General features: G+C 38.5%; 1 protein-coding gene across 4 annotated transcripts; it reads left to right on the top strand.

The window, feature by feature from the left end:
* The first annotated feature begins 592 nt into the window (after window positions 1-592).
* LOC131257900 (uncharacterized) lies at window positions 593-14,159 on the top strand. Of its 4 annotated transcripts, XM_058258833.1 has the most exons (5): window positions 593-933; window positions 2,013-2,281; window positions 6,757-6,889; window positions 6,982-7,225; window positions 13,867-14,159. In XM_058258833.1, the coding sequence occupies exons 2-4, from the start codon at window positions 2,124-2,126 to the stop codon at window positions 7,192-7,194; spliced, it is 504 nt and encodes a 167-aa protein (XP_058114816.1). In that variant the 5' UTR covers window positions 593-933; window positions 2,013-2,123; the 3' UTR covers window positions 7,195-7,225; window positions 13,867-14,159. The 4 variants fall into 4 exon arrangements, with proteins under 4 accessions (XP_058114816.1, XP_058114815.1, XP_058114814.1 ...); XM_058258832.1 differs by lacking the exon at window positions 13,867-14,159 and having other exon boundaries at window positions 594-933; window positions 2,043-2,281; window positions 6,982-7,484; XM_058258831.1 differs by lacking the exon at window positions 13,867-14,159 and having other exon boundaries at window positions 595-933; window positions 6,982-7,484.
* The last annotated feature ends 679 nt before the right edge of the window (window positions 14,160-14,838 follow it).

The raw sequence follows: 14,838 nt of genomic DNA, 5'->3' as shown, positions 1-14,838 counted from the left end.
ATAAAAAAATAAAAAAACTAGAGAAGAAACCCTTATCTAGTCGAAATCGGATTGCGTATTGAGTTACTCAGAACGCTTTTATCGTACTGAGTAAACTCAGTTGGGCCCACTGTTAATGTATGTAGTTTATCTGCACCATCCATCCATTTTTACTGATAATTTTAAGGGTTGATACCGAAACTAAAGTGAATCCAAAGCTCAAGTGGACCATTACACAGGAAACAGTATGGAATAATGATTTCCACAGTTGAAACCTTTCTAGGGTCTAAATTAATTTTTATTTGTCATCCAACCCGTTCATAAGACCATAAAGACATGAATGAAGAGAAACCATAAACATCCGCTTGATCCAAAACTTCTTTGGCCTCAAAAAAATGTTCAAAGGTAGAGGTTCAATCAAACTGTTTCCTGTAGTGTGGTCCACTTGAAATTTCAATTTGCTTCGTTTTTGGGATCTAGTCATAAAATTATCTGTTAACATGGATTAACGGAGTGGATAAAATAAATAAATAACAGCAGACCCCACACAGTTTACTCAGTACGCTAAGGGTAATGAGTTACTCGGTACGCAATCCGCCTCCTATCTAGTCTGCCCGACCGCACCCCCAACCCTTTCCCTTTCCCTTTCTTCTCTTTCTCTACTCGCTGCCAGCCGCACGCCCGCCCGGACCACCACCACCCACCACCAGTCTTCTCCACCCTCCAGCAAGACCAGCACGCAGCACGCTGCCCCGCACGCACCCCCTTTCCCTTTCTTCTCTTTCTCTACCCGCCGCACGCCCGCCCGCCCGGCGCCCGACCAGCAGCAATCCACCGGACCACCACCACCGGCGCACGACCAGCACGCTGCCTGTCTGCTGCGGCCTGCCCACTGCCTGCCCGATCGATCTCGCCGAGCGAAGAAGACCATTGATTTTCGTCAATCCCGACTCGGTTAGCACTCACCTCCTTTTTTTATCCATTGATTTTCGTCAATCCCGACTCGGTTAGCACGTAGCACAAGCATCAATCCTCAATTCGACTATCCATATTCAAGATGTAGCCAGTGGATGTACTTTTGGGCCCAATTGATGGAAAGATCTCAAGCACAAATAAATGCCCAATCTAACCCAGGACATCTTACTGGCCCCACTTATTGTAAGATCACAAATAAATGCCCAATCTGAGTGTCCATTATTGTAAGATCACAAATAAATGCCCAATCTGAGTGTCCATTATTGTAAGATCACAAATAAATGCCCAATCTGAGTGTCCATTGTTGATTTTTATTTTTTTTTACTTAATCAAATCCACAGTCATGATTTCATAACTAGGATTGTGAAACTTATACAATGTTTTTCTTAAATATGAATTGAGGTACCATCAACAATGTTTTTCTCATATCTAAATGAGGTAATGATATCATTGATATTTTACAAACTTAATTCTATGGAAAGATCAGTAATGATATCATTGATATTCTACTGACTGATTCTATGGAAAGATCAGTAATGATATCATTGATATTCTACTGACTGATTCTCTGGAAAGATCACTAGCACAAACAACTAACGTAACTGTCCTCTTCAAGAAGTGGCTACTGGATAGTCTATTGGCTTCTTTGATGAAAAGATCAAAAGCCCAAATGGTTAACATATGAAAAAGCTCGAGCTCGAGGTAAACTTGACTCGACTCAAACCACTAGCTCGACTCAACAGGTTTGTCAAACAAGCCAAGCTTCAATGTTGAGCTCAAGGCCGAGCTCGAGCTCGAACTCGAGTACATCATGGACAAGCCGAGCTAAGCTTGGCCCACCTCGACTTGACTCAGCTTGATGCCCACCCCTACCCAGGAGTAGCCAATCCGTTTCCCAGAATAGGAATCAGCATCCGAAAATAATAATAATAAAAATAATAAAACGGAGAAGGGAAGGAGAGAAGAAATTAGAAAAAGGCCCTTGGCGTTTGGCTGGAACGCAGTGTCTGCGAAAATGTTTGCTTCCTATTTATTCCTAAGGAGATAAATATGATCAGGATTCCGTTGTCCGATGAAAATGATACAAGGAATTTAAATGTCTAAGACATATTTCGCTGTTGGTACGTGCGGACGTAGCAGAGCTCTGAGAAGTGCAACTCTGCAGTAAGATGGCCTCTTTCAGATGGGTTCTTCAACTCCACAAAGATGTCCCGAGAGCCGCTCGTTTCTACTCGGAAGGCCTCGATTTCAGCGTCAACGTTTGTACCCTTAGGTGGGCTGAGCTTCAATCCGGTCCGTTGAAGCTGGCCCTTATGCAATCAAGCAGGTGCCTTCCCTTCTCTACTCGTTTCCTTTTTAATTTATTCTCTCTTATTCTTTCATTATCCGTGTTTAAGGAAAAGAATCTATTTACATATAATTGAGAGAGAGAGAGAGAGAGAGAGAGAGAGAGAGAGAGAGAGATGCGATTTATGTTTGGAGGAATGATTTATCATATAAAGGAGCTGAAACCCATTTGGTACAGATTGGAATTTGAGATGGGTCTTTCAATTTCCTGAACTCTCTCTCTCTTAGTTTCGGTGCATTTCGATTCTTAGCCTTTCTATGTTTTTGTCACAGATGTTTATTGGTTTTTCTTTTTTTGGAAGGGGGGTTGTTGTTACTGACTGATTTGTAGTTTAATTTTCATTAATCTCAGCACATGATTCTTTGCAGATAGTTTTGATTCCCACATCATTCCAATGCTTGTTGACTACTTTTAGCGTTGTAATTCTTGTAACTGCATTGAACACATCGCATTGCTGAGTGAATTCATAACAATGCATTTACCATACCATGAAATATATTCTAGCACAATGAATTTGCATCGGAGCATATTAACGTACAAGGATCTGAATACTGCTATTTGAAATGGCAACCAAATAAGGCCTAAGTCAGTGTTTGGATGCACGAGTGAATTAAATTTCCAGCAGCTGGTTTAAACAAGTGGAAATGACCAAGTTGGTGCAATCTCGTTTCCTAGTATTGATAATGAGGAAAACACTCGACCTTTCAACTCCAACTTGAAAGTAATGTAATTAATTTTGAACTCAGTCCTTCAATAATAGTGCTAATGTTATGACAATTTGGTTGTTTCAACTTTGTTAGACTAGTTGTCACAATTCAATTCGATAGTGCATCCAAATGCAGAGCGCGTATTATGTGGTAGGTTGCGATAAAGTTCCCATTTATGTGAAGAAGGATTACTTTGTCTTGCTAGCTGGTTAAGTGTAAATAGAGTGCAACTAAAAGATGACTAATAGGAAATTTCTCAACAAAAATGAAAAAGTGCTGCCTGTCAAGAAAAGGGAAAATTAAAGAATATTGTCATGAGGTTGCATCATCTCTTGGGCTTTGGCGTTTAAAGAGTTTTGTGTCCATTAGTAGCTCAAAGGGGTCCTTGGAAATGTTTATCGTTACTTGCACTTTGCTGATGGATTCAGGTTCAGGAGTGGGGAAACATCAGTTAGAGCATATAAACATCTAAGAAGTGGGAGTGAGAGCACAATTTGAAGCGGAAGCGACACCTGGTTAGAAGGATCGTGCAACTAAGTTTGTTAATAGGAGTCAGCCTACCACTTGTGCAAGGTGGCTCCTTGTCCTCTTAAGATAATCAAACTTAACTCCAATGGTAATTCTATTGGTAACCCATGCCCAACACATGTGGCTTGTTGGTCATGGTGATGAAGGCATTGTGCGTCGAAGCTTCTCAGGTCCACTTTAGTGGCATCTTCCCAGGAATTATGACCTAGCTATTGACCCTTCTTTTTTTTTTTGGAAAGATGCAAAGATTCAATATTGCATTGAGGTCGGGGGGGGGAGGAATATCAGGATGAGGATAAATATTTTCAACAGGTAATTGGGTTTTTCACTTATCTTCTAAGAAAGTTGTAAGACATGCATGTCGATGTCGTCAGTGGCAAGGAAGTATGGAGTTTTGGTCCGCTAATGGCATATTTTCAGACAAGTCCTTTTTCTTGGTACAGGTCCACCATGTACTTTGGGTGTGGGAAGCCCTTATCCTCTAAGGTTAAAGCAGTTTCATTGTGTTGCAACAACAAATGTGATTTTTAATAAAATCTAAAGAAACAGAAGATGGCCTTTCCCAATATGTGCATCATGTGTAGGAACAATGAAGAATTGGTCAGTCGGGCTCATTGACCTGAACCCAAGTTGCAACCCTACTGGTGGTGCATCGATGATTGGTTTTCCTTGTAGTGGTGGTCAATCTATCATCTGTCATTCCATGCCTTTTTCATGCTATTGTTGATGCAGCTGGAAAACACAGAAGTGGAAGGAAATGGTGGCAAATTTTTTTTTTTGAATGTAGTAATTGTAAAATTCTTTCCAAAAACTACAATTCCTTTGGGGTCAACAACAATATAGTGTGATAGTTTAGCTTAGACTACTCAAATGGTTGTATCATTGGTTTTCTTCTGAAAACTGCCAAGAAAAGGGCATTGATGATGTTAAAGGCGACTGTTTGAAGCTAGATATATTGGTGAGGAAGATTTTTGCAGCTTCAGAATTGACTACTGGTTCAAAGATGATGATGGTGATGATGAGCTGTGTGGTACCAACAAAACAATAATGCAAGTAAGAAAAGATGTGTGGCTACACTAGCTTTTATGGCTTTGCTGGCCTTGAATCTGATTGTCGGCATCACTACCAGTGCCAAAGGCTTTGGTAGACAAGATATAATCACATAGTATATTTACGATTTTCGTTAGTGGAAAACAGTATATATATATTTTTAATTTGTTTTTGTCAGTCTGTTTAGTCTGTACTTTTTCTTTTTAACTTTGATGGAAAAAAAAATTGCTAAGTGTGTTTTTAAATTTTATAATGCTAATTGTGTTTTCATTCAAGAAAACAATAATAGAAATTGTCTGCTGGCCATTGCTCAAGTCAGAGCTTTTTGTTGTTTGTAGCTAGCTTTCTGGCTTATATAATGTATTTTTAGAGGTTTGATAAACTCTCACACACCTGTACATGGCACCATGCCATCCTGGCATATGGCGGACATCTGAGAAATGCACAAGGTTGGCCCCACTGCATATGATGTGTCCTGTAAACCAGGTCGATCAATTCATCAGGTGGGCTATGCACCCAAACAATGGACGGTTTAAAATAATTGCCAATAGCCCACGTTTTGCATACACATCTGACCTGCCTGGTTATCTTTGACCAGGGCATCCATGGGCCCACCTGACGCACACATCTTAGAGGCCCTGCACATTCTAGGATGGTTTAGCAAATTCTCTACTTTTCAATTTTAATTTTCATGCATCGAGTTTCTTCATAAAAATATTTCTCTGTTTTAGTTGGGATGGTTCTATAGCCTACAAAAGTAACTCCATTTCCATGACTTCATGAAACTGCTGACATTTAAACTAGTACGTCAGTAGAGAATAGAGATAAAGACTGTCACTTTTGGAGAAAACCACAAATTAGATAAAAGCAAGACTGCCATGCTTTGCTATTTGTCTAGTTTGATTTTAGAGTTCTCTGCTAGAAATTAACGAAGAACTTCTCTGTTGCACACAAAGTTTGCATGTGTATGGGCTTATCCAAGCCATTAATATGACGGGCCCATCATGGATGGACCGTGCCCCCCAAATCTCCCAATTTGGAAGATCCTAGCCATCCAATCTTTGGCCCTCTTCCCCTTGAATGTGGATCTTCTTCTTCTCGAATCATGCATTCCCATGCCAACAAACAAAAGGCTAGACATCCAGTCTCCCGAATTGGAAGATCCTAGCTGTACAATCTTTCGCCCCTTTTCCGTTGAATGTGGATCTTCTCCTTCTTAAATCATGCATTCTAATGCCAACAAACAAAAGGCTAGAGTTGTCTGATTGAGAAGAGTTTCTGAGCATGGTCCATTCATGATGGTAGGCATAGGTTCACTGATCTGGATCACCAAACCATGGGTCCCACATGTACAAACTCTGTGCACAGCATGAAGTTCCCTGTAAATCACTAACGGAGAACTTGGACAATTGGTTTTAATGTCGCTGGGTGTTAACCAGATCATTGAATGCTTATTCATGGTCGACTGGTTCATTTCAACAGAAACACAAGTCGATGAACTTTGGAAAATACTTCATGAGACTTTTGAGACGAACATTTAGGTAGCTTGGCATACTGCCAAAAATTGCAGTTGGCGTGGCTTCTGTCCTGGATGCTGTCCCCATGGAATTTGGTCAGAGTGTGACAATGGATTGAAATCTGATTTTGCAATCCAGATTTTGATTCCATCAAAGATTAGCACAGGGAACATACATTTCTTAGTTTTTCCAGATTTTTTATTTGCTTCGACAGCTTGTGGATCTGCATTTGAGCTCTTCAAGTTTCACCCAAATTCATGGTTCAGAAAGCTCGGAGCCAGCAGCAATAATTTTACTCCATGATATATGCTTGAAATATCATCTGAAAGCGATATGTATCCATTTTGGTGCCAACAAATATGGCCGAGTTTCACCAATGACCTTTTGATTCACTTGTTTAAAGCCCACATTTGAGAGTGGAGTTCAGAAATGTTGATTAACATGCTTCATTACATTTGGTGGGGTTTTTTCATATTGTTTTCGTCCAAAAATTGGACATATTGGCAGAGACGTATTGGCATCGGTCATTGATTACATGATACCTGATATGCCGATTTTACCCTCAGGTGGGCACCAAAAAGACCCTTGAATCAATATCTGTAGTTTTGACTTTGGAAATGATTAAACTCTAATGCTAATTCCGGCTTGGCAGTGACATTGTCATGCAGAAAGGGTACTCTTCGCTCCTATCTTTCACAGTGACTGACATTAACAGCACTGTAACGAAGCTAATGGCATTAGGTGCCAAGCTGGATGGTTCCATCAAACATGAAGTTCATGGAAAGGTAAGCCATTTCTCATCAGCATCTCTTTAATAAATATCCATCATTGCCATATACCAAAAATGATAGTTGATGTTCTAGATGGCTCAAACAAGCTTGCAGGTTGCAGCTGTCCGTTGCCTCGATGGGCACATGTTGGGTCTCTACGAACCTGCATGAAAACACCCCAAGACATGCGGAGACAATTGGCTTTAATTAAAAGCATCAGAACGTGGGTTGGAACAGAACTTTCAGAATTCCACCGCAGTTGGGTGGGTTCCATTCTCCCACACAAGGGGTCGCATACAAGAATTCCACTCATCAAATGATCCCAACCATCCTACCCAATGGACTTGGCCGGTTAGTTGTGGACTTCTTTTCCCATCTTTATTTTACCCATCCCTTTTTCCCCTCTATCAGGCCATTAGGATAATCCACTTGGTATCATTCATGTGGACCATTCAAGCTAGTTCTCTTGATGGATGTCAAGAGATTATGTACCAATGTGGCTATTTAAAACTGGCCCATTAAGTTTCTGTGTGAAAGTGGTGTCTGGCATCATTTAAGGATTTTACTAAAAAGAATGTCAACTGAAGAAGAAAAACTAATGTTTGGTCGATCCTAGCCTGTCAATGGGGCATTTTGATGAAAATCAGTAACAGCTCTCATTTGGTGGGAAAAGATCTGTTATCAGATGGTTGAAGTAGTCCAATCAAAGTGGTTCTTGGTCAGGCCCAAAGTAATAGCGGAGGCCACCAGATTCCTGGTTGGTATAATCATGCATGTGCCACAAGTATGTAACACAATGGGGAGGCCTGAAAACACTGGAGGTGGTTTATCTGCTCCAATCAGCCATTAAAATTGGAGATGAATTACATGCAATCCTCCCATTTGCACCGTTACCATCTTGTGAGGTGATCAATGGAGAGATACTTGTGAGGAACTGACCAACCTGCCATAATTTGAAGTGTTCCAAACTCCATGTCAGCTAACTATTTGAAAACTGGTCTGAGTTTGGGACTAGCCAGTTTTCAACAGATGGGCTTGTTCGACCTTTTGCCTACTTACAAAATTCTCTCTTGATGGCCACATGGAATTTACTTCTGGAGTTATGTGATATTCATATGCAGGCACTCAGAAATTGTACACCTAGCATATGTTAACTCGAATAAAACTGATTTAATTGTGGAGCCCACTGTCACCAGGTCACAATCCAAAGATGGGATTGTTTGGACAATCCTAACCTCTGATTTTTGGGCACTTGTTTGTGGAAATAGGATCGTTGGATATTTTCATTTTTAGCGGGCGAATAAATGTCCACCAATCTGATATTCAGATTATCAAATGAGCTTAATTTTTTGTTGATGATACATACAACACTTGCTACCATAAAATTTGGACAGTTTATTTTCACAACTTGTATGGCACCTCTGCACTAAGTAATTTCGTGTGTGCGTATGATCCATCACTCTGCCAGAGCATCAAAGGTTTCTTTTTTCTTTAATTGTGATGTTTATCACAAAGGGCCATCTCGTGAGAGGTGGTGGCACGCAGGTTAGAGATCCAGGTTATTCACTGAAAATAATGTTGGTCTGCAGACCAGACAGGTCAAACTTGGGCGGTTATGAAATAAATAAATAAAAATCCAACGGTCTAAATTCAACAAACATATGCAGCTCCCTTGATGAATCAACTACCCTGATCTTTGGCACGTGGCATCTTCATAGTGCACACTACCTAATGAATGGCCCAGATCTCTGACATGTATGCTGTCCCTTTGGATCTCTGATACGCGTGTTCCGGTTGGCTAGTCTGGTTGACGGTCTTGAAATAAAGAATCACACGAAATGCACACGAATGCACGCACGTAAACAAATCACCAAACACTTGGAAAATGTACCCGAATCCTCTCTTGACTGTTTACGCAGATCGTAAAAGAGCCCAAGCAATGGGACTCTCTACGTAACATCCATTCTGCCCATCAGGTTCTATCCTTGATTAGGCTGGCACGAAAATGTCCCGAATTTGAATTGTTCGTGCCGGCCTACTTAAAATTTTGATTAGGACTGGCCATTGACAGCCCTACTTCCAAATCTCTCTCTCTCTCTCTCTCTCTCTCTCTCTCTCGGTAGGGCCTCTGCAGGTATGTATTTTGTCCATGCTGTCCATCCATTTTAATAGATCATTTTAAGAAATGACCCTAAAGGCTCAGGTGGGCCACACCACAAGAAGCAGCCGTGATAACGACGCCGCTGTTAAAACCTTCCTAAGGCCCACTGTAATGTTTATTTGCCATCCAAACTATTCATAATGTCACGGACCTAGATGAAGGGAAAACACAAATACTATTTAGCTTCACCATGTTGTTCTCCAAATTATTCCAAGCACTTTTCATGTTGGGCGCACTTTTCATCTCCAAATTATTCTAAGCACTTTTCATCTCTGAAATAGTACGTGTATCTTGCAAATCTGGCTTGTGCAACCCAGTGTAGTGGGTTGGGGGGCTAAAGAAGCTCATCCTATCCCAAAATCATATATTTTACGTTCGATAACTTATTCCGATTTGTGAGATACGTCTATTTTAAGTTCTGACGGCCCAGATCATCTCTGTCTCCAATCAAGCCTTTTCTGGTCCATCTTACCCATGAAATTATCCGTGATCCACTCTACAACATAAATAAACCCTTTTTTTTAAAAAAAAATTAATTTAATTTAATTTTAAGTACTTAAATCAACAATGATATACTTTCTTTTTTTTTTTTACACACGCACACACACCCTACACACTCACGTCGTAGTGGGCTTTCACCACCCATAGATACTCGAACCCTTGACCGGGTGTTGAAACTCCGGAGAGTCTACCACCCAAGCAAGATATACCGCCTCTGACTTGGATGGTGACAACTCAAATCAGCTATGGCCCACACCCTGATTCATAGCTCAAGTGGTAGATTGAGTGAAAGATTCCTTATTTCAACACCGAGGTCTCGGTATCGATTCCCTAGTGAGGGTGGCTAACAGTGAAGTGTGAACTGACAGTGAGGGTGTACTAACAAGCTAAAAATAAAAATGGAAATAATAAAAAATCAGCTATGGCCCCGTGTCAACGACACTCGTCCTGAAAATAGGAGACCCAACCCTAACATACATATGAACTCATTTTTATATTAGTGTCATGTTAGGCTGGTCAAATCTGATTTCATTTTACAATCTTTGACATGCATCAAACCTTTTCCCACCCATACAAGAGTATATGATACTAAGTTTGGCCCATAAAATACTCTAGCTAGCCCACCATGTTGTTTATGTAAATCCACTCCATCCAGTAGGTGATATTATTATCTATGTTCTACAAACAAAAATTGCTGATGAAAAGAAACTCTGTAGACCACACCAATGGGAGTGGCCCACCTGAGACGTGGATCCAGATGATTTTTAGCTCCTTGTTCCATCGTTGAGGATAGAACCTGATGGGGCGGAGGATTTTACGTATACAACTTGTTGGGTCCCACGGAGTTTGGGTTCAGGTCCAAAACTTTCCTGGCACTCGAGCTGTCAAAATATAATCATAACGAGTTTGAAAGGAGCTTTCCACATGGCTAAGGAATCATCCAAATCCAAATCAATAAACCCATATCAACCTCTTCTATAAACCACAAGCCACCCAAACTCTGACGGGCTGCCATGATGTCTGGGTTTTATCCACACCGTTCATTCATTTTAATGTTAGGATAAAAACCTAAAAATGAGGCAGATAAGGACCGCATCACAATAATAATGATAATGACAGTTGATAATGCTCATACACAGCCAGTTGGACCATTCAAATTGGTCCAACTAGCCATGCATTGAATAAAAAAAAACCCCTCATTTCATTCACATATAATGCCTCCTTGTGAGAGGGTACATGGCATCAAGTTTTATATAGGAACAATAGGAACGCATGTCACATATCCAGTTTGTTTTTCAAATAAGAAATATTAATTCAATTTTATTTGCAAAATATTAGTAAATAATACCAATCACTTAGCCACACATGTAAGTTGAATCATCTAACAATCCAATTTTTTTAGTACAAGAATATCTTACTATTAATTACAGAAAAATAATATTTTATATATTTCACATGCTTATATACTTATAAGGGACCATAATAACTGTTTAACAGACCGGATTTGTTACACATATGATAGATTTCCCCAATAAATCACAATTGTATAACTTCTCTAAATACTCCATTTTCTTTTGAATACAATCTCCTCATCCTGCTGTGCATCCGGCTAGAAACGAAGCTAGGTATGGCCCACCCCAATGTTTGTGATAAATCTATCCCGCTCATCGGTTTTTCTAGATCATTTTAAGGCATGGACCCAACAATGATATAGATGCAAAACTCGAGTGGGCCACATGACAAGAAAATGTGAGGATTGAATTTCCACCATTGAAACATTCACGCAGCCACAAAAGTTTTGGCCGATGATAATTTTTATTATTATATAATTTCAGTCCATCCTAGTAGGGATGATCTCGTGCAGCCCACATGAGTTTTGTACTTATCTCATTTTTGGGCCCACATTGTAAGATGATCTGAAAAAATAGATGGACAGGATAAAGTTATCACAAATATGTGTGCCCCACCTAGCTTCACATCCAGGTTGACGTGGTAAAATTTTGTACGCCCCAATGATATGTGTTGTATTCACACCGTTCATCCATTTTTCCAGATAATTTTATAGTATAATCCCAAAAATAAGGCACACTTAAAGCTCAATGGGCCACCCCATAAAAATTAGTGTGGATTGAGATCTTACCATTGAAAACCTCTTAGGGGCATAGAAATTTTGAATTAACCTTATATTTATGTTTTCCCTTTCATGCAGGTCTATGTGACCTTATGAACAGGTTGGATTGAAAATAAACATCATTGTGGACCCTAGGAATGTTTCAATGATTGACATTCAATATCCATTATTTCCTGTGGTGTGGTCCACTTGAGATTTGAATCTTCCTCATTTTTAGGAGGTTGCACTAAAATGACATGTAAAAACTGACTGATGGCCTAGATATACAGAACATATATCATGGTGGGCCATATCGCTAGAGAAACACTCACTGCCTTTGTTGCTTGCCTAACATCTAATCCACTTATTACTGTTCTGGAGAGAAATTAACAATTTTATGGAAACCAACAATGGTTTGACAGACGTTCACCTTTCATTTTTTGAAAAGCCCCACCATGATACGTTCAAGAGATCCAATGGGATCATTAAGAGATGTATAATGTCATGTTGGGCTCTTAGCAAAAAATAAAAATAAAAATCAAGCTATCAATGATTTAAGTGGGTCATACCAATTGAAACAGTTGGGAGAGACGCCAATCTTGATTTATACAAAGATGACCGTGATGAGAACGTAAAATCTACTCCAACCATTAGCTGTCCTACTAAATGTTAGGCCTTGTACCCAAAAATCAGGCCCATAAGTATTCAAGTAGGCCACACCAAGAGAAAGAGTTTAGAAGGTAAGCTTTCTATCTACACTTTTTTCAATTGTGTGGTTCACGTGAACCAAGGATGGGGAGAGTCTTTTTTGCATGGGGTCTAACATACAGTGACTCACCTAATGATTGGGTGGATTTCACATTAATGCTACAATGGGGCCCACCCAAACAAACAACTTCTTTTCATGGATCATATGAAAAGATTTATTAACATTAACTGCTTATTAAAAGACACAGCTAGTTGGACCAATTTTAATTGTCCAACTAGTTGTGTGTGAGCATTTCGACATATATATTTCATTTCTAATTATAAAAAGGGTGATTTTCAAGCGTGTAGAGCTCCTTTGCACTGTTCAAAAAATGGTGATGACTCTTCAACAGTTCATGTAGCAATATTGTTATCTTTCAATTTGGATTGTGAAAAAAAAAAAAAAAAACCCGACTTTAATTTAGTGTAACCAAAAGCACGTATATTAGGAAAAAGTTACCTTAAACGCATAACCACAATAGCTTTTTCCACTACAGGGAGCACACACGAAGAGGAAGGAAAAACCATTAAAAATATAAATTCATAAACGCAAGAAAAAAAAAAAAAAAAAAACATCTTTCAATTTGATCTTTCTAGAAAGGAAATAATTTATCTAAACCTAAGGCTAGAAAGAAAAGTATCTAAAACCACAATCCTACATTTATATTTATAAATATCTAAATGGGGGGAATTTAGACCAACTCCCACATCTCTTATATTATGATAGTAATGAGATGTATTAAATTGCCACGCTCCTTTCTAATAGAAAGAAATCAATCTACACAATCCAATTAAGTGGATTCAAGTGTTGTTTGATAAAACCTATTTTCAACAGGATTCAAATCGTTTGGAAAATTATAATTATTAAGTGCTTAAATTAATTTTTACTAAAAGTATAGGTTTATTTTTCAACTCCCACCTTTCACTTAATGCCAGATGTTGAATGCTAAATGCTGAAAGTCGTGGGACATTAGAATTTCTTTTCACTTTTGACTAAAATTCTTAAAATTATATCGAAATTACAATTCAACATTTTAAGTTAAAAACACTTAAGTTAATTTTTAGAACTTATTTTTTAGTTTATTAAATGACACTTGAATGTGAGACCTTTAAAAAGACTGTAATCCTCTTTAGGGGATGGCATTGTACCAAATTTATAAGTGAATCAGAAATAATTTGTCTCGATCTTTAACCACTTGTCTTGTACAGTTGATCTGAACCCAATCAGATACGCTTGATTCCGTTTGTTCACGTGCACAAATCCCAATGTAGTAATCATGATGCAAACTTACCTATTTTATTTTTATAAAGTTCTGTATCTATTTCATTTGCAGCTACTATTATTGCTACCGATTCCTATTAACCTTATTACATCCTCCATTTCTTGTTGACCATTTCCTTCTTAACATTCAATGTATTCCTTTGAATGTCGATTCAACATCAAGTGATAGATTTTACAACCTCCAATTTCAGGTGGAAATTGTTCGTGAGGTTTTTCCACCTCGGGAACAATATCCCATCTGGCTTTTTCATGTCTCAACAAGAAAGCAATCAACAAGTTATCAGTATATCAAAACTAACGAAGGTGAAGTATGCTTTCTTGAACCTCCATCATTAAAGAAGGATTGGATTGGTGTAAATATATGTTCATCGTCTATTTTTGATATTGAACAAATTTTATCTTACCAAACATAATTGAACAATATATAATTATTCTTTCAAAAATTAATATTCCTAATAAAATCCGACAAACTATTCAATCTGCACCTTAGATAAGTTTGTTGTACATCACCACTATTGTGCAATGATTAACGGTCTTCCATCCCATCTCTGCGACCCAATCTCTTTGACTTGGTTACTTTCCTAGCGTGCATTTAACCCAACTGATAAGCGTGCATTTGCATAGCCTCGAGAATGCACAGTATAGTGTTATCTCATCCAAACATATTACCATGTAGCGTAGAGTAATAAAGACATAAAAGCCACCTATCAAATTAAGGTACTTGCACAACGACTGGGTTAGAATTGACCCGTCACACATAGATAATTGGTCTTAAAGCACATTTGGCTCAATTTACACATTGTGAATGATTTAGTGTTTGATGTCTTCATGATCATCACATTTGATCAACAACTTATCCATTTCTACTACAATATATAGGTTTACATGATCTAACCGGATACAAAACCGATCATGCCGATCTATGATAGATCTCATCATAATCACCTGAAAAATTAGGGCAAAAAATCCAATATGTGCATGCTTTTCAATATACATCGATCTCTCTTGTAAACTTAAAACATTCAAAAATATTATCATAAAATATTCACATTCATAAATTCTAAACTTGAAACATTCAAAAATATCAATATAATCTAATGAATAAATATATACAAATATCAATAACGATTTGATAAACCATATAAAGTCTAACACATAATACA

This window comes from Magnolia sinica, chromosome 10 (assembly GCF_029962835.1).
Source record: "Magnolia sinica isolate HGM2019 chromosome 10, MsV1, whole genome shotgun sequence".
Lineage (NCBI taxonomy): Eukaryota > Viridiplantae > Streptophyta > Magnoliopsida > Magnoliales > Magnoliaceae > Magnolia > Magnolia sinica.
Note: the sequence above shows the minus strand (reverse complement) of the source record. Positions and strands in the feature narration are given on the sequence as shown.